We start from the raw sequence: 14,872 nt of genomic DNA on the forward strand, positions 1-14,872 counted from the left end.
TTCCAGTGACACTTTGCTTGGTAATGGCTCCTGGCAATTACTAGCCAACAGACTACTTCCTGTGGTCCAAATTCAGCCCCGCTAAGAGGGATTTATGAGACAATTATGCTAAACAGAGCTGCACGCGTTTGTATAGGGTTGAATACTGTACTGAAACTTGTAAACTTAATCTACCACGGACCATGGCCAAAGTGATTGTGTGTGATGGCCATTAACCCAACACATGCATGTTAGTGACAGATTTCAAGGTGGTATGCTATCGGATACCAGCTCTGGATAGACTAAAGCTCACTAGAATTTTACACTTGTAACCCTTAGAATAATTATCTTCTGAAGTTAGTAGCTTGAGGAAAAGTTAAGGAATGGCTGGTAGAAAGAGCTCTGCTAACCACAGCAGAGGATTTTATACCCACATTTCTGCCACCCAAGTGGTGTTGGAAGAACGACTCTGCAGCAGAGCCAGCATACTTACTCACAGGAGATCAAACACTGCCGCGCTGAGCACAATTTGCATCCCACATTAATAGTGGAATGCACAGAACTTGAACCCAATTCCCTCCTCCCTGCTCTCCCAACACTCCATCAGAAAGGAAAAGCAGCAGCTCAGCAAGAGGGGGATTCCCAGGAAAGGCAGCTCTTCTCTTTGAATCCACCTTTGATTCCCAAAGCAGAACATGCCGAGTTGACTGAATGCTCTGAGCTTCTCGGATTCAATCCAGAACGAAGCAGGATCGAATTGTTTTGCTATTGCTCAATTAAACACTGTTGGTTCTTTCCACAGAAGCGGACGTGGAACTGATGATTCGTGATTCCCAGGCTCTTTGCGCTGAATTCCTTCCGGACATCTGCACTTACCTGACTGTGCCATTGGACTCTCTCTCACACACATGCAGGAGATGAAGGAACAATATCCTGGACGAATGGCTCCTCCTTACCTTATGTACACTTTTGGGATTTTCCAGCCACGCATAGTACATTTCCTCCACATAGTTCGAACTAGTCCCACTCAGAAACGGCTCAGCAGCCACAGGCGCACTGTAACACCTGATTTGCTGGAACGTCCTTGGTGCTGCTGGCTTGTGTTGGGAAATTGTCTTAACAGTCTGTGAGGCCGTCAACGGCCTCAATTTAGCAGCACAAGTCCTTAAGTGAAACATTTTTGTCCTGTAGCCGCTCACAAGCTCCTGTTGGTATAGGAATAAGAAGCATTTTAGACATTGAACTGTTTTGCAATTTACAAAGAGAAATCAACCCAATAACCATCTAGCTGTTACTTAGCATTTCTCATCCACAGATCTCAAAGCCCTTCTCAAACATTGTTTCCCCATCTGTAAAATGGAGATTGAGACTGGAATCAGAGTCACTCAGCAGAGCGGAGCCAGTAACAGGTTTCCCATGTCCTAGAGCAACGCTCCATCCAGGAGGCCACGCTGCCCCTCCTCCAGTCAGATTTCTCATTTGGCTACTTGAAACCAATAGCTTAGTATGGGTATTGGCACTGCACAACTACTGAATTAAGATATGGACTAGTATCCCTTTGGGTTAATCCCCTCCACTCCCCAATAGGGATGTTAACAAACACGTGCGTAAACATGTAACCACTGGATTTTTTTTAATTGTTACACATTTACATGTGGGGTAGACGGGGGGAGAAGCACTCTCTCCTGCCTACCCCAGGCAGTTCTGGGGGAGCCAATACATGGGGGGAGCCACCAGCAACCTGGGGGCGAGGGGCATGTAGTCATCAGCAGGGCTCACCAAACCGCGGCGAGCCCAGCTCACCAGCTGCGCTGTCCAGCGATCTGCGCATGCGCAGAACGCCCGAACCCAGCTCTTCCGGGTTACCATCTACTCGCCACAGGCAAGTAGATTGTATTATTTGTCGAGCCCTGGTCATTAGAATTAACAGATAAGACCAGGCTTATCAATCAATCAAATCATTTAAATGATTACACACTAACATCCCTTCCCATACTGACTGGCTGCAATTGGCTGGGGAGTAGGGAACTAAAGCAGAAAGTGAAATCCAACCCTAACAGCAACTTTTTCTCCCCTATTTTGCTTTCAGTTTACATCACCTAAAACTGAAGTTTAATATATCAACTTGTAAGCTTTACATTTATCAAGCAGTACTCCATTGTGAACAGATGTTCGTTTTTCTGACAACCGCTGATAAAATGAGAAAGGTCTGATCATTTATACCTCTTGGGGCACAGGAATAAAGGAGGGAACACTAGGCTGTAAATGTGATCAGAGAAAGCTGGTCAGTAGGCTGCGGACAAAGAGCATCAGAAGCAAAGCTAGAGGAGAGGTAGGAATGATTAAAAGCAAAGGGGATGTTGGGAAAATGGATTTACTGACAGGGAAGGCACCCCAAGAGAGCGTAATTGCAACTCACTGGAAGCAGTGGAGGCAAAATGCTGAGACTGCCACTCAGCAGCACTTCTGCTGAACTTTGTTCCCATTCCCACCTCCCTGCAGTTCTCTTAGTGTCCACATTGCTCACTCCCAAACACGCGGGGCAGGGAAAGAGTTGCCCTTGCGTGCAGCGCAACATATGCAGGCATTTTACAACATGTGCGCCATTCCTCCTAGTGCACTAGGAAGAGGTCATTAAGCCATCAGAGTAAAATTATCAGCTATTATGCAAAATTAAAACGTAACATACAAGAAGCATATCTTCTTGGATTTGCTGTCCAACTAAACGCGAGAGACGCGGGTTCCAGGAAAGGCCCTATTTCCCTTTAAAGAGTGGAGGGCTGGGATTCCGAGGCTATGTCTTCACTGGAAAAAAAATAGGTGACATCTGACCATCTCAATGCTAAATCCCTGTGGACACAAACCAAAAGTACCTTACTGCAGACAGATGAAGGAGACCACAAGTAGCCACCTTGCTGTAAAAGTTCCCCATACCTTGTCTCCACTAAGAACTTACAGCAAGACAACTATCTCAAAACTAATGCAAGGTTTTTGCAGTGAAGACCTAGCCTTAGTGAATCAGACTCCTAAAGCTATCTTATGGCTAATGCCTGTTTATTCGGCTGAGACAGTACAGGCAGTCCCCAGGTTACATGGATCCGACTTGCATCGGATCCCTACTTACAAACGGGGTGAGGCAACCCCGCACTAGCTGCTTCCCCCCAGCAGACCAGGGAGACGCGAAGCTAGCGCCCCCCCCCAGCAGACCAGGGAGACGCGGAGCGGCTTTTCTCAGCAGACACCTCAGCTTGAGAATAAAGGACTGAGGGAAGTGAGGTGTGGGAGAATAAAACTGAGCTCTGGAGAAATGTTTGGCTAGAGTTTCCCCTACAATATGTACCAGTTCCAACTTACATACAAATTCAACTTAAGAGCAAACCTACAGTCCCGATCTTGTACGTAACCCGGGGACTGCCTGTACTGTAATTGAGTCAATTAAAAAAAAGCTTCAAATAATTTCTTGTCCTTCTGCCAATTCCTGTGCTTTTTAGTTGTTTTTTCCTATTTAAAAAAAGGAAAATTTTCCAATGGAAGTGGAACATCTGAAAATCTGGCCCTTACACCTCTGCTCCCCTTCCCAGCTATTCCTATTAACATTTCAAATCTAGTCCTTGAGATGAACACTGACTCCCCTTTAAAAACAAAAAGAAATGTCAGTGACAGTGCACAAGCTATTGGTGCAGCTACATGCCGTCATAACACACAGAATACTTACGGATCAGTCTGTCAGCAGAGCAGCCGTCACCAGGCCATACAATACCCAGCAGTTTGTCTCTTTTAAAAGCCCTAGGACAGTGGCATGTGAGCTGGAGGCTACTTCCAGAATTGGTACACTGGCTGGGGAGAGGGTTTCGGCCTTTCGTTTACAAAACATTTACTTAAAAACACAAACAAGTTTGTTCAGTGAGAGCCCACTAAGTGGACATAAAAAGCCCCTATCCCCAGCTGAGAACTGGCAGGGTCTGTTTGGCAGCTGGATCACGGGGTTCAATGTTACATTTTCTCCAGCAACCTCATGTGAAGATGGCACAACCCTCCTTCATAAGCAAAAACCGCAAGAAAACAACTTTGGTTACATAAACCCAGCTTGGAAACATTTTCCATTACCCCCTTTCCTATTTAATAGGCACTGGCTGAGAGTTGCTGGCTGGGAGTTGCAACTGGTTAACTAGGACAGCACTTTTCTTCCAGCTACAATTTTATTGCATTGCTCACCGAGCTGCCATGGTGCTTTTGGGCCAGAATTCAATGGAGTGCTACAGGCTGCACCTCTAGTCTGGATTTCCCTCACCCGGAGACCATCTCTGGCCTGACATCCCCATGGGTGCTCCTGGGCTGGAACCCTCATGAGGAAAAGCTGAGGCCCAATGCTCAGCTGTTCCTCCCGTCCTCCCAAAAGCTTCCGGAGCTGGAAAAGTGGGGACAGGAGGCAAGACGCCCAGGAGAAGGCTACACTGCCACCCCGTCTCTTCTGCCGAGCACCCTCCACCCAGTCCCTGCTCAGTCAATGCCAGCCCCTCTGCTGCCATCAAGCAGATCCCTGCAGCCAGGGCAGCAGAGGGGCCGGCACTGACTGCCCCTGGTCCAGGACCCGTCAGATCTCCAGGGTGCCAGACCAAGGAGGGACAATCTGGAGTAGAGAAGTATAGTGCCTTCCTTGCTGTGCACTCAAAGCCCTTCACAGCACTACACTGTGACTTCACTAAGGGAAAAGGTACGTTCTTAACAGGTGGTAAAATCCTGGAGAAGATAACTATGCTGCAGTTTCCCACATGACTTTGTACATCAAGGTAAAAGCCCTAAGGTCCCTCCAAGTCTATGGCTGTGTCTTACCTTCAGCAAGATAACATACCCTAACCTGCTGCTCCACCCCCTTTTTGGCAGCGAAAACATAGCCCTTAAATCAGGAGTGGGGAGCCTCCGGTTCGGGCTGGTCAGGGTTAGCTGCTGGGGGCTGCAAGGCAGTTTGCTTACTGAGTGTCTGCAGGCATGCTACTCACAGCTCCCAGGGGCTGTGGTTTGCTGCTCCCGGCCAATGGAAGCTGTGGGAATCAGGGAACCTCCGGTACACTACTACCCACTTTAAATCAACCTGCTAACTTGTACAAAAAACTACCCACTGCCTCGTCATCACTAGGATTCTACCTCTTGGTAGTTACCATTCAGAGAGGCTTATGGACCAACTTTTCATGGAGTAATCTAATTCTGGTGTCCAACTGGAGACATTTGGGACATGACTTTCAAAGATGCTGAGAACAATGACTGTTGAGAACTCAACACCTGCAAAAGTTGAGTCTAAGCATTCTAATTAGCGCTCATCTGGGTAACAAGCTTGTTGCGTGTGCGAGGCCTTTGCACAATTCCATAGCAAATGCTCTGGCTAAAAAACTGGCCAGTAACTATTAGTCTATTGACTTTCCCAGGTTTAGGGCTAACTGAAGGAACAGATTCTCTTAGAGGAGGTAGGAGAGTTTGGTCATCCATGGCTTCACTGAACAGAGGTGTTCAAGTTTCAGAGAACATTTGTTAAAATTCATTTGGTCTTTCCAACCTTCATTTCTTTTGAAGTCTAAGCTATTGCTCCAGTTTCTAGAGGAACATCAGAAAGCTCTTTCCAACAGATCTGTGACAGAGACAATTCACAAATAGGGCATCTTTTATTGATTCCTTCTTGGGCTACAGCTGTGCATACAATTGTTAAAAGTGTTTATTAACATCTGACTTGTGTATAATTACTGCTACCATCACAAATACCAGTGATCTTATTTCTGTTAGTCTTTTCCTTAAGTCTGTAAACCAACATCTTGTCAGATCTCGACAGACTCCCAGTGGTTTTGCATCAAAACAGAAGCAAACAAACACTCAGTCTTTTGGGATGCAAGTCTGTTGATTTCATATCTTAGGATTGATAGGGATTCTGAGTGTCTCCCTGAATGAGACAGAAAAACAATAGCTATTTTTAGTAACTCCAAGCATAGGCACTTTTATTTGGAACAAGAGTGCCTTGGCTCCTGTTTAGCTTAATCTACTTTCAATGGGATCGGAGAACTTTTGCTCCAAAGTAAGTGTCGATGGGTAGAGATTTTCAGGAATAACCCTATGTACACAAGCCACTATTAGGCTCCTAAGAGATGAAGTGTCAAAAAAGTATTAGTGGTAAATATTTTAAAAGTTTTGGCTTAGAACTGATCTGCCCAATTCCAAATAAAGTGCTTTGGCTTGTCTATACTCAGAAGCTGCACAGGTTTAATATGAATCAGTTTAGTTACACCTTACAGCCTGTCTGGGGAGACTCATATTGGTTTATATTTAGATACATTAATTTAGCCTATGCTTGTAAATGTGCCGATATAAAGTAAACCGATGAGAGTTCAGATACAAAGCTGAACCAGTTTAACTAAAACAGTATTCAAATGTATTGATCACATGTACAGCTGTGTTGACAAGGAAGCATTAAAGCTGGACTCAAACTCAGAAATTCCTCAATTCCCTGTTTTTAGTTGTTTTCACTGAAAGATCAGTGACTACAAATATTCAGAATAAACCCAGTATTCAAACTATACAAAGACAGACCATTAAACACTGTAGATTAAGCTACTTAATTTGGCCTCAAACCAGCCAGAAGAGTCAATAAAACTTGTCACAGAAGACAGACTGGGAATCACTTTTTGCTTAAGCAAGGACCAAGCCAAACAAACAGAGGATTAAGAGAATGAATGTCTGATTAAAGGAAAAATTAGGCTGCTAAACTGGTGAAGTGAACCCTACACATATAAGCATAAGTAATAAACTAAACAAGTCTTGAACTATCTGAGTTTAGCTAATTTTGTTAAATGCTATTAGACTGCTAAATGTAGTTTTTAATACTAACAACACAGGTCCCTTACTTTAGGTGACCAAATGATTAAAGTAGTGGGTTTTTTTTTGGTTTTTTTAAGTCTTAAGAACTATTATTTGCCCTTTTTTGCTGCCAGGGGCCTAGCATATCTGAGTATGTTTAACATTACTGCTGTAGAGTGTTATTTTATTTTTAAAGAAGGTGTGTGCTTATTCAAGGTCACCTCAAACAAAATAAATCTCTGTAACTGTTCCACCAGAAGCTGTAACAACTAGCACTATCAAAACATACAGGAAATGGAAAGAGTTCTCCATCCGCTCAGTGAGGGCTGAAAATTCATTTGGAGTTTAAAAAAAAGTTAAAATCAGATGATTATGAACTACTTTTTTGCAATAAGTCAGTTAATTCATGTTTCCAATAACTGAAATCCTGACGCACACATTCAGCCCAACTCCACTAAACAAACTGATCCAGACGTGAAGGGACAGCAGTTTCTCAACAAAGCTACAAAACACATTATCAGTTTGTTTAACCTTAAACTGTTCAATAGTGCCTATTTGAAACAGAAAGATTCCTGGCATGAAGATTTACACATAGGACTAAGAACGTAAAAATGGAGCAAAAAAATCTTCAGCCCCCTTCAAAATATTGAAAAATTTTCCACGGAACATTCTGTCTAAATGAGGTTCCTGATCACTTGTATCCTATAGCAGGTGTAGGCAAAAATACAGCCCATGTGCAAGATTCAACTTTATTAAAAGGCAAAGCAAGCATATGCTATTCTGTTTACACTACTGGAAGTTCCATTCTCCCCGCCATCCCCACATGTCCATCTTTGTGGAAGGCATTTCTGACGGCTTGCCTCCGGATATGCCTTCACACTACAAGTTAACCCCGTGGTCACCAACCAGTAGATCGCGAGCTACTGGTAGATCCCAGGGGCTCTAAGAGTAGCTCTTGAGCCCTCTCTGAACTGCGCACCTGCGCAGCACATTTACATTAGATTTCCACATGTAATGGAGGCGGGGCTTCAAGGAAGGGGCGGGGCAGTAGAGCTTCTCCTGTTCTGAGACTTAAAAAGTGATCTTGGGTGTAAAAAGGTTGGAGACCACTGAGTTAACCCATGCTCCTATTTAACTCCAATGCTGACAGTCTAGCAATATCAACCCACAATTCTCTCAGAGGTACATTTTCCTGTCTTCTACCCATTCCCTGCTTCCACACAAGCACTCTCACCTGAGAGTCTGAAGACAACAGTTTGGCGCTTAAACCCATTCCACACAGCCCACTACACTGCGCTCTTTCAGAGGGGTGGTGGGGGCTGCTTTTAGTTGGCTCCTTGAGCATACCGGCCCTCCTGGAGCTGCCTATAACCATGCAATGGCTGAAGTTTTCAGCAGTTACATGGATTACTGAAGTGGATTTGCACATCCCTAGTATGAATACTTCTCACGCCAACGCCACAGTTCAGCGATCTGAGCCAATTAAATCGGATCTTCCCCATTCGAATCCCCTTTTCCAACCCTCGCTGCAAACTGTGGCTATGACTGAGGCCAGGTCTAGACTGCAGCCCAGCCAAGCGGCTCGGGAGCGTGAACACCTCGCACCCCGCCCCAGCACGCACAGCCCTCGCCCCGCCAGAGCGGCCCCGGCCCCGCTACAGGCAGCACCCAGACGGGCTGGACCCGCGAGGCGCTTGGGACCCGGGACCGACCCCGCCGGGGGAGGGGCAGGACCCCCGCGAGAGCGGCCCGCCACGAGCCCCGAACTCCCGCCGTGCCTCAGTTTCCCCCGCCGCCCCGTCTCCCGCCACGCGAGGCCGCGCGCTCCCGCCGGGCTGGGGTCCCGGGTTGCTCGCGGCCGCGGCCCCGCCCCCCGCCGGCCAATCAGCGAGCGGCTCCGCCCCGGCACCAGCCCCCTTCGACAGCCCGGCCTATCAGCGGCGGGAATGGCACCACGCCGACTCCTGATTGGTCGCTGCCGCCGTCACTCCCCCCCGGCCCCGCCCTCCCCGCGGCTGAGGCGCCCGGGCGGTGGCGCCAAGGACACTCCGGAGCCGGCGGGGGCCGAGGCGGGTCCCGGGTTCCCGCGGCCGGGGCCGCCGCCCGGCCAGACCCCGCCCCCCCGGCCGCGCGGTACCTGCTGGCGCGTCCGTCCCGCCCGCTCGCGGCTCTGCACTGACAGCGGCCGCCGCTCCGCGCGCCAACTACCGCCCCGCGCGCCGCCCCGCCCAGCGCGCTGCGTCACCGCGGCGCCCCGCCCACGCCGGTCACGTGCCGGGACTTCGCCCCGCCCCGACCGCGGGGCGGTGCCGGGGCTGGGGAGGGGCGGGGCTGGAGTAGGGGAGAGGGGCAGGTCAGGTTTAGGACGGGGCGGGGTGGGTGCGGGTAGGCGGGGATGGTGCAGGACCCTGGGGGCACCGCTGGGGGTGCAGTAGGTGGGGGGGTGCCAGGCACCGTGGGGTGCAGTAGGTGGGGGGGTGCCAGGCACTGAGGGGTTCAGTAGGTGGGGGGGTGCCGGGCACCGTGGGGTTCAGTAGGTGGGGGGGTGCCGGGCACCGTGGGGTTCAGTAGGTGGGGGGGTGTCAGGCACTGAGGGGTTCAGTAGGTGGGGGGGTGCCGGGCACCGTGGGGTTCAGTAGGTGGGGGGGTGTCAGGCACTGAGGGGTTCAGTAGGTGGGGGGGTGTCAGGCACGTGCAGTGCAGTAGGTGGGGGGGTGTCAGGCACTGAGGGGTTCAGTAGGTGGGGGGGTGTCAGGCACGTGCAGTGCAGTAGGTGGGGGGGTGTCAGGCACCGTGCGGTGCAGTAGGGGGGGTGCCAGACACTGGTGGACAGGGGGTGTAGGTATTGGTCAAGCCTGAGAAATGCTGCTGGGCACAGAGGATTGGGCCAGCTCTGCCTGTGCCCGCTGACCCACTGCGGGGGGGGTCTCCTTGGCTGGCCACACCAGCTCCATGCACTGCTACCTGTGTGCCAACAGGTTCTGCAGGGAGGCTGTGGAGCAGCCTTGCTGGCAGATCCAAAGCACTCGCCAGCCCTCAGGGATGACTGGAGTGCTGCCCTGACCACGTGGGGGTTCACCTGGGCGTTTGAGCATGCCCACTGCTATGCCGTCCCACCCTGCGCAGAGCGGGCTGCGTGAGAAAAGCCCTGGCAGCTGCCATGGGACTGGGAACCTGAACTGAGTTCTGCACTTGGCTGTGGGAGGCCATATGGCCTAGCGGTTAGAGTTCCGAAGCAGGCATCCCAGCTCCTGGGCTCTGTGGCTGGCTCAGCCATGCAGCTGGAGGATGGAGAAGGTAATGATTACCCATGGCCCCAGGGTGCCCAGGTTGGCTACTGTTTAGCATGTGCTTGGGGGTAATTGTGGATCAGTGTAGCACTAAGGGCTAATTAAGGAGTTTATGGGCTGAGGAGGAGGCCTGGAGCCTGAACTCACCTTAGTTTAACCTGCAGCGACCCATGAAGATAAACGAGCGGAGCCGCTACCAGCCCTGCCAGCCGCACAGGCTGAAGACAGCCAGGGGACGAGCCTGTTGCTCATGCAGCCCCTTGTGTGCTGGGCACCCCGAGGAAGAGCTGGCTCCTTTCTACACAGTGAGCCTTGGTGGGGTGCACCAGAGCAGCAGTTCTGCACTAGGGCCCAGCAACAGCAGCAGCAAAAATCGAAAGGCTCCTGACCAGCTGTCGGTTTGTCTCACGCTGCTTGAGCAGACAGGCTAGGCCTTCCCTGGGCCATGAAGCCTGAGAAGTGGGGGACAAGGGTGCACAAAGGGAGCCTGGCAGAGTGCCCGCTCCCGGCTTCCCCTGGCCACGTCTGTGGTTGCCAGCCCCAGAGACCGGGGCTAGGGTGCCTGCAGGCCTGACGCCAGGGTGAGAACATAAATCACCTCCCCCGCATGTTACCAGTTTGTTGCTGGCCACCTGGAAAGGGGAGGGAAGGAGAAATAAGAGGAAAGGTCCTGAGCCAGTCCCCCAGCTGCCAAAGCCACCCTGCAGCAAACCTTGTCCTCACACCCTCCTTCACACCCTGCAGGTATTTCAGTGACTCTGGCCCTGGGAAGGTCAGTGCCCTTCCAGTATCTCCCTTGCAACAAACCCCCTTGCCAGCTTTGTCCACATATTTACTCTGCTGACACCACCATTGGACCGCCTTGGACAGCATAGAATTTATGCCACCGTGTGCTGACGGTGTCCGTCTGCTATGTACATTGGACAAACGTCTCAGACACTTCGCCAAAGGATCAATGCCCACAAAACAGACATCAGACAATTTCACAAAGAAAAAAGTTTCTTGCCATTTCAACCAGCCTGGGCATTGTCGCAACGACCTCACTACCTGCATCCTGCTTCAAAGAGGCTTTAACACAAGACTTCAAAGAGAAGCCTCTGAACTGTCATTCATGCTTAAATTTGACACTTTACGAATGGGCCTTAACAAAGATGCTAATTATCTCACCCATTACAAAGATAGCTTTCCCAATTATCACCTCTAATATCATTACCTCATAGACATTAACCTCCCCTCCTCATCCCCCTCTGTTCTAAAATCTGATTTGCCTATTTTACATGCCCACGAAAACTCATCACATCTTGTTAGTCTTTAAAGTGCTGCATAGTCCTGTCTTTTGTTTCAGCCAAACCGGACTAACACAGCTGCATCTCTATGGCTATGTCTACATTGGCATGATCTTGTGCAAATACTCTGTAATGCAAGAGTTCCTGCGTTAAAGTGTATTTGCACAAGAGAGCGTCTACACTGGCATGTGCTTTTGTGCAAGAGCATCCGTGCCAGGGTAGATGCTCTCTTGCGCAAGAAAGCTCCAATGGCCATTTTAGCCATCGAGCTTTCTTGCACAAGAAATTCAGGTTGCCTGTCTACATTGGCCTCTTGCGCAAGAATAGTTACGCAAGAGGGCTTATGAATGGGAGCGTCATAGTGCTTGCCCAAGAAGCACTGATTTCAGACATTAGAACATCAGTGTTCTTGTGCAAGAACTCCCTGCCAGCATAGACAGCATGCTTTTGCGCAAAATCATACCAATGTAGACACAGCCTATTACTCTTCTGGTATCTGTGTGGGTGGGCAGGGCCAGACCAGTGGGGCCAGGGATACCAGGGGCTGTTTGCCTGCCTGACACTTGGTCCATGTGCGTTCCCAGGAGAGAGAGAGCCCTTTCCGGCCACAGCTGGCTTTTTATCAACCAGCTAGTTCAAAATGTACCAGCCACCCAGCGTACTGGGGCATTGTGCTAGTGTAAACCCTGTAGAAATCAGATCAAAGCTCTCATGTCTGAAACTCCTCTCGAGGAGCAGGATGGATCGTGCACCAAGGAGGCCTGGTCACTCCAAAGGCAGGTCCTGGGCTCCAGAGCACTATCTATCTTAGGGCTTTATCGGCTGCCTGTGGCTGGAATGTTTCTGGGCCTTCCATGTGACGCTGGCAGGAAGCTGGATTGAATCTTGTAGCCACAGCTAAAGGTGTCACAACCCAGATCACTGGCCCTGTCCACAATCCCCTCCTGTGCAGCAGAGCCCGGATTTGGTCCTGTTCCAGTCCGCATTGCTTTGGCTCATCCTGCCCCACGGTACCCGGGCTGGGGGGTGGGAGGAATCAAATACACCCCCCCCCCCCCAGGTCTGCATTCATTTGCTGAGAATCGGTGCCCGACGGCCCCTCCCATCTCAGATGGGGCATTCCTGTGGCACGCTGCTGACCCAGCTGGGGCATCAGATGCTGCTTTGGGACATGGTGAGGAGGGTGGAGCCAGGTCAAAGGATTGTCTTGGTCTGAGTGAATGGGTTAGAACGCGGCTGTCAAGCCAGAGCAGACAAACCAACCCTGAGGCTCTAGGGCTGTGGTCACCAACCCGTCAATCGCGATCGACTGGTCGATCGCGAGGCCTCGACCAGTCGATCGTGAGGCGTTCGGGCAATCCCGCCCCCTATTTTCCCCCCACCCCCGAGAAGCCCCACAACCTACCTCTAGTGTAGTGCTGGCTTCCCGCGGGGTGGACAGAAGTCCTATCTGAAGCCCGCGTCACTTCCAGGGGTTCCGGAAGTGCGCGGGCTGCTCCCCCTCCCACAGCTCTGTTGCGTGCTGGGGGAGGGGCCGTTGGCCCTAGAGGAGGAGTGCGGAGGCTTCCCTGCGCCGGAGGGGTGAGTTGGGCGCAGGGGTTTCTCTGCGCTGCGGGAGCGGGAGTGGGAGTCAGCCCCTCTGGAGAGGCAATAAACTCCCTCTGTTCTACTGGCTGGTGCAGTCTGTTCGTGCCATTTCGGGGGTGCAGGAGGCGGGGGACCCCAACGTGCCGTCACACTGGTGTCAGGGGTGGGATGCACTGCACCCCGTGGATGGAGCTTCCAACGGCGAGTGACAAGGTGCAGTAGAAGCAAGAGCCTGGTAGCCAGGCATGCTGGGGACAGAGCAAAGCGGTTCCTGGAAATCGTGGGGCGCTGCAGCACTAGACTGGTGAGTCTGCACTGAGGGGACTAGCGGGCAGATGGCCTACGCCCGACTCTTGAAGGCAGAGCTGGGGAAGTTGTGCAGAGAGAGGGGCTTGCCTGCGCAGAAAGCAACCAAGGCCCAGCTGATTGCCCAGCTGGAAGAGAATGACCAGCCACAGGGCCAGGAATCTGTCCCCAGGGGAAGCAGCCAGACCTCCCTTGGGAGCGTGTCAGGCTCTGAAAGGAGGCAGAGCACTGGAGCCTGCCGGAGAGATGGGACAGCTTCCCACGGGAGGCCTGCAAGCCATAGGCTGTCTAGGGCAGGAGCCAGCCCAGCAGAGCTGTGGCGGCTGGAGATCCAGCTGCGGATGAAGGAATTGGAAGTAGAGGACCGAGAGAAGCAGCGACAGCATGAGTTGGCCATGGCAGAGCGGAGAACCGGCGGGGCACCGGCTGTGCCAAGAGTGGATGGGCCCCAGGGTCCCGGGACTGCCAGACGCTTGGAGAGGCTCATGGTGGCCCAATTGAAGGACATGGGCAACATAGACGGGTTCCTCAGCTCCTTTGAGAGGGCCTGTGGACTGCAACGGGTCCCCCCAGCTGACTGGCTGCAGGAGCTCATCCCCGCGCTGAACCAGGAGGTGGCCGGAGTGCTCAGTCAGCTGGAGGACCTACAACTGAGTCAAGGAGGCCCTGCTGCACAAGTTCGGGCTGACCCCCGAGATGTACAGGAAGAAGTTCCGGGGGATGCAGAAGGAGCCACGGGAGACCTATGTGGACCTGGCCTCCCGCCTGGCGCAATACTGCCGCAAGTGGGTGTCTGGAGTCAGAGCCCAGACCGCAGAGGAGCTGCTCAGGCTGTTCATGATGGAGCAGTTCTATGAAGCATGCCCACCCAAACTGAGGCTGTGGCTCAAGGACCAAAGACCAGAGACCCCCCAGAAGGCCGGGAGACTGGCGGATGAGTTCACGGAGAGCCGGTCCGGGTGTGAACGGGAGTCCCGGAGAGAAAGGGAATCGCGCAGAGACCAGATCTCGGCTGAGCGATGGAGAGAGTCATCAACGAGGCGAGCCCAAGAGACGAGTCGTCTGTGCCCCAGAGAACCAGCCAGGGCCTGGACAGAGACAGCCCACTAGTTCGAATGAAGGGGCTACACAGCCCTTAATTCGAACTAGTAAGTTCGAACTAGGCTTAATCCTCGTGGAATGAAGATTACCTAGTTCGAACTAAGCGCTCCGTTAGTTCGAATTAAATTCGAACTAACGGAGCGCTAGTGTAGCGCCTATGAAAGTTAGTTCGAACTAATGTCTGTTAGTTCGAACTAACTTTGTAGTGTAGACATACCCTTATAGTCCTAGCCTTCATAAGGAACCTGTGGAACTCACTGCCACAAGAGCTCAGGGAGGCCAAGGGATTGGAGGTTGACAAGGAGAAGGGAACAGCCCAGGGTTACTGGTGGTGAGCCAGTCTCAGAGTCCTCTGGGCCTTCCCTAAGGGGCAGGTCACTTTGCCAGGGCAGCGGTCATGGCTGGGGCAGACCCTGTGCCCCGCAATGGCCCCTAGAAGCTGTAGCAGGGACACAAGGGGGTCGCCCTGTTCTGCACTGGGGG

At 51.7% G+C, this 14,872-nt stretch overlaps 1 protein-coding gene across 5 annotated transcripts in view; it reads right to left on the reverse strand.

Moving 5' to 3' along the window:
- Positions 1-9,112, reverse strand: part of OGDH (oxoglutarate dehydrogenase) — an 83,776-nt gene extending 74,664 nt beyond the window's left edge. For 2 of the 5 annotated variants that reach the window (XM_075910806.1, XM_014571855.3), the window contains exons 1-2: positions 2,669-2,797; positions 936-1,184 (exon numbers count right to left, since the gene is read on the reverse strand). In XM_075910806.1, coding sequence (XP_075766921.1) covers positions 936-1,184; positions 2,669-2,677 — 258 coding nt within the window. In that variant the 5' untranslated portion in view covers positions 2,678-2,797. Of the gene's footprint in view, positions 1-935; positions 1,185-2,668; positions 2,799-8,956 lie in introns of those variants that run through there. The other 3 variants (XM_075910807.1, XM_014571854.3, XM_075910808.1) reach the window with 3 other exon arrangements.
- Between the last annotated feature and the right edge of the window lie 5,760 nt (positions 9,113-14,872).

The sequence above is a fragment of the Pelodiscus sinensis genome, chromosome 28 (assembly GCF_049634645.1).
Source record: "Pelodiscus sinensis isolate JC-2024 chromosome 28, ASM4963464v1, whole genome shotgun sequence".
NCBI classification, from domain to species: domain Eukaryota; kingdom Metazoa; phylum Chordata; order Testudines; family Trionychidae; genus Pelodiscus; species Pelodiscus sinensis.